General features: G+C 40.8%; 1 protein-coding gene across 1 annotated transcript; it reads right to left on the bottom strand.

Moving 5' to 3' along the window:
- Nucleotides 1-8,101: 8,101 nt before the first annotated feature.
- On the bottom strand, nucleotides 8,102-8,960 carry LOC101470096 (C-type lectin mannose-binding isoform-like). The gene is made up of 2 exons (XM_004547949.5): nucleotides 8,873-8,960; nucleotides 8,102-8,535 (listed from the first exon to the last, which is right to left on the bottom strand). The coding sequence occupies exons 1-2, from the start codon at nucleotides 8,958-8,960 to the stop codon at nucleotides 8,102-8,104; spliced, it is 522 nt and encodes a 173-aa protein (XP_004548006.3).
- Nucleotides 8,961-9,515: the final 555 nt, after the last annotated feature.

Raw genomic sequence — 9,515 nt, 5'->3', positions numbered from 1 at the left:
GCCAACATTAGCACTTGAATAAGTACCTCAGACACAGTCATACATTACATATTGCAGTAAAGCAGTTATAACAGTTACATTTTCAGGTTTTTATTAATGCTTTATTAGAAGAATAGAAATGTTAATTCTGTTTTGTTAGCCATAAAGAAGAGTTAGTGTAATGACCTGTTATGAGAATGGCACCCTATGTTATGTAGCGAGGTTATGTCCAGGTGAGAGCACCTTACTCAGTAAAGATGCAGATACCCGTGATATGGATGGAAAAGCAGTGGACTGTTATCGTGCACAATAACACCTGCTGCGGCATATGACATGAAGGGGAGATACATGTCATGTGTTTCACTGTGGCTAGCAGTGATGCTGAACTCTGACTCCTAAAGGGATGTAGCCTCCTACAAGCAATGTATAGTTGCCACATAAGGACTGATATTGGTAGAATGTCGGGACGCCATTAACTTTTTGAGGGGAGAGTGTAAGGACAAGAAAGACATTGTGGACAAAACAAGACACCCCCCATAATCTTTAGTGACAATATTATAGTTAGTTAAATGGTCTGATTGTTCAAATCTGTATTTTCTTTGATTGTGGTAAAATAATGTGTGCCCCAGTCTCCAAAAATGACATAGTGCAGGAAGCGTAGTTATTCCTCCATTACACCACAAGAGGGAGTATCCCCTAAAATGAGCAGCTCTAGCGGGAGTAAATAAGCCAGCCACTACCCATAAGGCAGTGCGCCTATAAGAGTTGTGTGAGACTGCAAAAGTGTGTATATGTATATGTATGTATATATTTGCAGGTAAGCAGATACAAGATGGTAAATAACTTAAAATGTATCTACAGATGAGTCCACGGGGTTGCAGAGAATGTGGGAAAGTTGGCCGTTAATCTCCACTATGTGTCATTAGTGTATAAGTTATTGGTAGCGATGTGAATTAGCCGTGATGCTAACGATTAGCAGCTAGATCTAATTCATTAGTTTGTGCGGAAACCTCGTGGCACTTTTGTGGATTTATACCTGTACCGGGCTGTAATCACAGCAGATATAGACTGGTGGATCACACTATCTTTTGTTTATGTTTATTTCATTGTTACACTGTAAGAAATATTAGTGATTTGAGTTTAAAGACTACCCATAAGGCAGTGCGCCTATAAGAGTTGTGTGAGACTGCAAAAGTGTGTAACGTTGTGCTATGTCCATGTATATATTTGCAGATGCAGTAAAGGCGAACTCACAAAGCCACACTGGTTTCAATTCATTTTAATCCAAGTGTGCAACATTTCATAACTGCATAGTTTCACAGACGTTTAATGGTTCACTGGCACATGTATTAGACTGAACTATCATCTAAATATCATCTGTTTTTTAATAGTTATTCAACTGTATTCTAAGCACCAGCTGTCTGTTAGAATGTGATTTTTTTTCTCTCTCTGTTGGCAGAGGTATAAAAATGCGCAGGAAAATCTGACATGCATGGCGAACTTCACCGACGATATTTAGGGAGGAATAAACACACATCAACCATAAATGAACCATTTGTCTGTCTCCATAATTGAGAGCATTTTCTCTTCTTATGTCAACACTCTCTCTCTCTCTCTTTTTTTTTTTTTTTTTTTTTGGCTTTTTCGGTCATGTTATGTTTACCTGTCAAAGGCTTGTTACAAACTATGAAACACATCGTGCAGACTTCTGGATGTTGGAAGAAAACTAATACTGCTCATGAAGGAGACTAAAGGCAGGAAGGTGTCCTTTAAAACTAAACATGTTAATAGGACCTCCCTATTTATATCATAGTTTATGATATAGCACGTGTATTTCAGTAATAGCCTGCTGATTTCAGTGTAGTGAACAGTCTCACAGCTCACGTAGGCGTTATCTGTGATACTCCTTAATTATAATTTATCCAAGTTAACTTCAGTTAACCATTCAGACAGTTCTTTTGCAATGAAAAACATAAACACCCATGCTGCCGGTAGGTTTTCTCAGTGCCAGCTGTTAACATTATAGCTGCTTATGCAGTAACCATGGTAATCACGGACTCTGAGCGGCTGGATCGACGGAGGTCAGACAACAATTTTACATGTATGATCTTAAAACAGGACACAGCCACTATACGTGCTGGCCTCATATCAAATGTGAAGGCAGACTGAGTCTATGTTTGACGTTTGTTTATATCTAATCTTCCTTTTCAAACATTTAAACAGCAGCGAGTCTGCAGCTGAGGGAATACAAACTCAAATTGTCGGAACAGGTTTGCTCGTTTCTTGGATTCATTTGGTGATTTATTAAATCTATAACTGTTATTCTAATCTGCTGCTGAGTCTCTTACACTTTTCTTTATGCTGTATATTTTCACGTCTCTGGAATAGTTGGCAGTTAGATAGTCAGCTGGGAAACTTTGTGTTAACTCATGGAGCTGAGGATATCGTGGATATGCTGACCTCGCTCCGTGGTGTACAGGGCCGTTTACCCTCATGATTAATATTCACAATAAAAATATTAGCCGAACATCATGAAGTCTGTATGTGTTTCATAGTGTCGAACAACCTTTGTACAGTTAAAGCCAGCAGTTACTACATGACGGAAACACCAACGTTATCTCTTTTATGCGGTTATACACAGGTCACGCTGATTACTGAACAAAAACCCAAAGATCAGATGTTAAACAGATTTATTTGCTCTCTCTCCTCCTTAAACATTTTTTTAATGTTAGTTATAATTCAGAATTGGCGACTGAAACACGTAGGACACATAAGAACATCAGGAAATAAAACACCGATAAATATAACCTCAGTAAAAGAAGTCAGCGGGGGTTATTACAGCTGTGTGCCGGGGCCTGCGCTTTGTCGGTGGGTCTATCCCACGCTTTGCCGTGAGACTGGGGAGACATCTCCGAAATCATCGAAGCACTTTTGCAAAGAGGCTGTATCTTGACAAACCGACCAGACACATGAAGATTAAACCACTACATTCTCGGCTAAAAACAGGGTTTTTCAAAGTTCAGGGGCCCGTTCTTCGTACCTCGCTAAGTAAGTTAGCTGGATTAGATTGTTGACGATTTCGCGTGATCTTGGATCGTTCGGTTCCCCGAAGCTCATCCGGGACTTGCTGTCATAGCAACAGAGCCGTAAGCGTAAACCTGCTCGGGAGCAGGTTTACTTTGTGTAAACAGGATTAGATCGCGGCCACGCAGGTATGTCCGCTTCATTTATACGAAAGCAACAGCGATATTCCACCACTGTTTCACCATAAATAAAAAACATCAATGTAACTAAAGATAATACAGCACTTGATCCTGTTATTGATTTCACACAGATACATACAGGTCATTTCCTAAAAAAGGGAAATGTACTATTAATCATTCTATTACATGTATGTGATTATTACAGATGTAATTCATATTTCAGAGTAGCAATTGCAAATTACTTCGTGTAATCAAGATGAGAGACCACGGCTATAAAAGCGAAGGTGGATTTGGGAAGCCTGTCGCAGTCATGTCCTGTCCGTATACGCGAGCCACCCATTGCGGAAGGTGCAAGATTGATAAGGAGAGTCCTCAGAATTCAGCGTATATTGCGGGATAGACAGGATCCTTTAGCTCAGCGCGACAGTGTGCTCATAGAGAGATATCGATATTCCCGTGAGGGTATTATTCACTTAACCAACTTGTTGACGAGGGGGTGCAGGACCACCACCTGTCTTTTTGTGCTCTGCCCTTTTCTTGGTTGCTGTTATGAACAAACAAACAGATTATTCCAGGGTCTCTTTCCAAGAGACGAAAAGCAATATAAGTGATAAATATTACCATTCTGTAGAATATTCTTATATTTCACTTTTACTTGTTCCCATGTTCTAGTGGGTCCTGTTGTGGCTCTGATGTGAAAGGGGATATAATATAACATAATATAATATAATGTAATATAATATTGGATAATATAGTGTAATATAATAAATCTACCCTACCGCCTGCTGGTGTTGGCCAGAGGGGCCGATGGCGCGATATGGCAGCCTGGCTTCTGTCAGTCTGCCCCAGGGCAGCTGTGGCTACACCTGTAGCTGCCTCCACCAGTGTGTGAATGTGAGAGTGACTGAATAGTGCTATTGTAAAGCGCTTTGGGTGCCTTGGAAAGCGCTATATAAATCCACTCCATTATTATTGTTATTATTAAATTACTTACGAGTTTAATTTGTCAGCAACTTTCTGCCAGCCCTCTCTCCTTGCTTTTGCAGCCTTTACAGTGTTCCTTTGCGTTCTGATTAAACTCTGAAACTCCTGAAATCCCTCACTCAAGAGTTCTTGCTCTGCTGCCGAAAAATACCGAGCGCGCTCCTTCGACATTTTCGCCGACCAATCAGAGGGTTGCCGATCAATGTTTCTACTATCGATGCGTAGCCCCTTTTACGACACCCAGTGATCTCACATTACTTCATCCAGCTGTACTAATCGTCAACAGCAGGTGTGTTCGGAGAACCGGATTAGCGAGCTCACGGTTAGCGCGATGGTTTGGTCTTGGATGTGTCATTTGATCTTGGATGTAGTAAGCGACGTACGAAGAACGGGCCCCAGTTCTGTTAGCTTCCACTTGCCGGTTGTTGTGTGCTAGAAACAATGGCCACCAGGCCAAAGCAATGGTTTTGACTCGATCAGCGTTAACCCCGCCCCCTGAGTTTGATGGGTGAGGCTGACAGATAAAATTATTTCATGATGAGAGCCAGGCGCCAGGACTGCCAAAATGAAATAAATAAATATATCATTAAATAATTAATTAAATGTGTCAATAATTAATTAAATGTGTCAATAATTAATTAAAATGTGAAATACATAAATAATTAATTAAATGTGTCAATAATTAATTAATTACATGTGTCATAACTATTTATTTAATTAATTAATTCCACATTTAATTAATTATTGACACATTTAATTAATTATTTAATGGTGTATTTAATTAATTCATTATGGCAGTCCTGGCGTTCCATAGAGGGAGGGTGAGAGGATGAGAGAAGAAGAAGCAGCTGTGCAGCGTAAACACAGAATAACTCCAGCTTTGTGTCTTTTTCATTGTAGCTGAAGTCCGGGACAAAATGTTCCTTTTCACCTCAATATGAAACCCGTAATATTTTCTCTGAATACGAGACGATTCTGTTTTTTACGGGACGGTTGGCCACTCTAATAATTAACCTATGAACAATATAAAGTTCAACATCAGTAACATAGCACCGACCCAGCTGTATAGAAACCCCGTCATGCTAGCTAGTACCCAGTACGAAAAAGTCAGCATAACGAAAATAAACTCCACCTAAACTTGGTTTATATGTGACTCAGATACACTGCAGGGGCCCGTTCTTCGTACGTCGCTTACTACATCCAAGATCAAATGACACATCCAAGACCAAACCATCGCGCTAACCGTGAGCTCGCTAATCCGGTTCCCCGAACACACCTGCTGTTGACGATTAGTACAGCTGGATGAAGTAATGTGCGATCACTGGGTGCCGTAAAAGGGGCTACGCATCGATAGTAGAAACATTGATCGGCAACCCTCTGATTGGTCGGCGAAAATGTCGAAGGAGAGCGCTCGGTATTTTTCGGCAGCAGAGCAAGAACCCTTGAGTGAGGGATTTCAGGAGTTTCAGAGTTTAATCAGAACGCAAGGGAACACTGCAAAGGCTGCAAAAGCAAGGAGAGAGGGCTGGCAGGAAGTTGCTGACAAATTAAACTCGTAAGTAATTTAATAATAACAATAATAATGGAGTGGATTGATATAGCGCTTTTCAAGGCACCCAAAGCGCTTTACAATGCCACTATTCAGTCACTCTCACATTCACACACTGGTGGAAGCAGCTACGGTTGTAGCCACAGCTGCCCTGGGGCAGACTGACAGAAGCCAGGCTGCCATATCGCGCCATCGGTCCCTCTGGCCAACACCAGTAGGCGGTAGGGTAGATTTATTATATTACACTATATTATCCAATATTATATTACATTATATTATATTATGTTATATCATATCCCCTTTCACATCAGAGCCACAACAGGACCCACTAGAACATGGGAACAAGTAAAAGTGAAATATAAGAATATTCTACAGAATGGTAATATTTATCACTTATATTGCTTTTCGTCTCTTGGAAAGAGACCCTGAAATAATCTGTTTGTTTATAACAGCAACCAAGAAAAGGGCAGAGCAAAAAAAAGACAGGTGGTGGTCCTGCACCCCCTCGTCAACAAGTTGGTTAGGTGAATAATACCCTCACGGGAAAATCGATATCTCTCAATGAGCACACTGTCGCGCTGAGCTAAAGGATCCTGTCTGTCCCGCAATATACGCTGAATTCTGAGGACTCTCCTTATCAATCTTGCACCTTCCGCAATGGGTGGCTCGCGTATACGGACAGGACATGACTGCGACAGGCTTCCCAAATCCACCTTCGCTTTTATAGCCGTGGTCTCTCATCTTGATTACACAAAGTAATTTGCAATTACTACTGTGAAATATGAATTACATCTGTAATAATCACATACATGTAATAGAATGTTAATAGTACATTTCCCTTTTTTAGGAAATGACCTGTATGTATCTGTGTGAAATCAATAAATGGATCAGGTGCTGCATTATCTTTAGTTACATTGATGTTATTTATTTATGGTGAAACAGTGATGGAATATCGCTGTTGCTTTCGTATAAATGAAGCGGACATACCTGCGTGGCCGCGATCTAATCCTGTTTACACAAAGTAAACCTGCTCCCGAGCAGGTTTACGCTTATGGCTCTGTTGCTATGGCAGCAAGTCCCGGATGAGCTTCGGGGAACCGAACGATCCAGGATCACGCGAAATCGTCAACAATCTAATCCAGCTAACCTACTTAGCGAGGTACGAAGAACGGGCCCCAGGTCATAACTTCTTACCTGAAGTCCAGTTCACCTGACACTCTCGGACCAGCGGCTGCTTTGGGTCTCTCCTCTTGCATCCCTTTTCCTTGATCCACCTGCTGGCTTCCACCACTTGCTAATGTTATTGAATCTGTGGAAGCTCCGCGATAGCCACCACACGAAGTAACGAATAACGAGCCTATCTAAATCCCAGTAACGAGTAACGCGTTCCTGGTTTTGGCATAATAACTAGTTACCGTGCTCGTTACCACAATAATAACGTAGTTACTGTAACGTGTTACTTAATAACGCATTAGTCCCAACACTGGTAGCTGAACACTAGCTTTACTTTGTTGTCTGGGTCAACTTTTCTAGCGAGAGACAGAGAGAGGCGTTGAAAGGCTGCTCCAACAGAACTTATTGTTTGGGAGAAAAACACGAACACAGTGTACAGTCTTAATAGCTTACTTACAACTGGGCTCATCAGGCACTGTTTTTGGCTGCAGTGGTTATTATTATATTTACATGCTTCTAGCTCCCGTTTCTGGTCGGTGACAACTCATACTTTTCAACTCTCCTTTTTCTCCCTCCTGGCGCTCACAGACACATAACAGGTATGGCAGTCCATTCTCCCTGCAGCACGAACTACACTGCCCATGAGGCTACATCCTTTAGGGCTATGCCTGTAACACTCTGCCTGTTGCCTTCTTATTAAATAATTTTTTGAATAATTTTTTATTCACGTCATTATATGGGCTGCAAATAGGGGTGGTGGACCGTTAGATTGAGATACAGGTATTACTGCCTCTTAATGTGTGTTTTGTCTGGTTTTACACCAGCGTGGAATTACCAAAAATAGAGAGGGCATAGCCTAACATATGAAACAGGAAAATACCGCTATGTAATCCATTTATTTCAACAAAGTAAAGTACCAACCCATATAAACGGTAACTGTAGCGGAATACAGTTACTCATATTTTGTATTTTAAATGTGTAACGGCGGTACATGTATTCCGTTAGTCCCCAACACTGGCTGTGAGATTAAAACAATGAGTAAATATTCCCTGTGATCCACCATCAGAGCTACCAGTGGATGATTCTGTATTCATGAAAATCAAGGTGAGTGAAATTTAATGACTTTTGCACAGACACACAAAAGACAGGTTACAGTGTGCATTCACATCTTTATTGTAGCATTGTACTAGCAGGAACAGAAGGTTCAGTGCTTCTAAGGACAGGTAATGCGTGTTGCACAAATATAAGGTAAATTGTTAGCACACGTGTAGTCATTCCATTTCTTATCTGATACTACATTGGTGTGAACACAGTGTTCATTTCCTCTCTCATTATCTGGTTGTGTTCGACTCCAGTAGACAAAACGCAGTGGACAACCATCGGACCACATCCAGGTGCCTTCTTTATGCTTGTCACTGAGTCCAATCCAGGTGAGTCCCTCTGCGTGGTCAAAGTTCTGGATCAGGTTTTTCACAAAACTCTGTTCCTCTGTATTGCGGATGGACACCAGGTTGGCTCCCTGTGACAAACAGTAGAGCTCTGCATCAGCCCAGGTCATGCGGGTGGCGACATATTTGTAGCAGCGGTCATTGAAGCTCCACCAGAACATGGGACAGGCTCCACGTTGCAGTTTAAATTTCCGTTCACCTGAAAGGAAAACAGAATTCAGGGCTGGATGAAACTGTTAAGATGTTGAAGAGATTTTTTTTCTCAGAGTCACAGAAACAGAGGTGAAAATGCTCTGCTGGTATTGAAACAAGTAACTGCTTTAATTTAAGCGCTGCAGAGAATCATGGCTGCACAGTTGAAATAATGCCACTGGTCAAATGCATTCAGCAAAAGCTTTTCCCTCATTCACAGTTACAAAGAAGAGGAGCATAAGGTAACAAATATCCACATAAAATGATCTTTTGCTAACATAATAACCACAAATAAAGGTAAAAGTAAATAAGGGAAAATAAGAGCTAGAAAATGTGACGGTTACCAGGTTGTTGCTTCACTTCATTGTCATCAGAAGGAGACTCAGAAGGAGCACCCAGAGCCAGACCAAACAAGAAGAGGAGCAAGATCATGTTGAAGCTTTAAGTCTCACAGTATGATGAGGAGCTGCTGAAGCTTCCTTATGTAGGATGGTTTCTTTTATAGCTGCCTGAGTGGGTGTTTTTACTGCTGGTGTGATATCATTGGTCAGATAGACCAAAACTCTCCACCATAAACAATAATATTAATTATAAGCCCGAAAAGAAATTCATAATTGTTTAACTGTTGAACAGTTTCCTCTTGGCACATTCAGGAGAACGTGACTCTTTATTTTATGTAGTTATATATTTATTGCATGGTAAAAAGCCTTATCAAGGCCATGAACAATTAAACAGGACAGGTCAGAGCTACGAAAGGAAAAGTAAAACAGACGAGTTAATCTAACATAAAGAGAACAAAGTCCTTCCACACAGAAGGATCATCGCTTTCATTTTGGCAGGACAATTTAAAGTAAATAAGAAAATAACAAACTATTAAGACATACTTATTAATAAATGTGCTGTTTTCTCACTTTGGTTTAAATGTCAGCACTATTATGTCATTATGCTTTTTAGTTTCTATGAAGAATTACAACATGAGGACCCAAA

The sequence above is a fragment of the Maylandia zebra genome, linkage group LG22 (genome assembly GCF_041146795.1).
Source record: "Maylandia zebra isolate NMK-2024a linkage group LG22, Mzebra_GT3a, whole genome shotgun sequence".
In the NCBI taxonomy this organism is placed as follows: Eukaryota; Metazoa; Chordata; class Actinopteri; order Cichliformes; family Cichlidae; genus Maylandia; species Maylandia zebra.
This window is presented reverse-complemented; position numbering and strand designations above follow the sequence as displayed.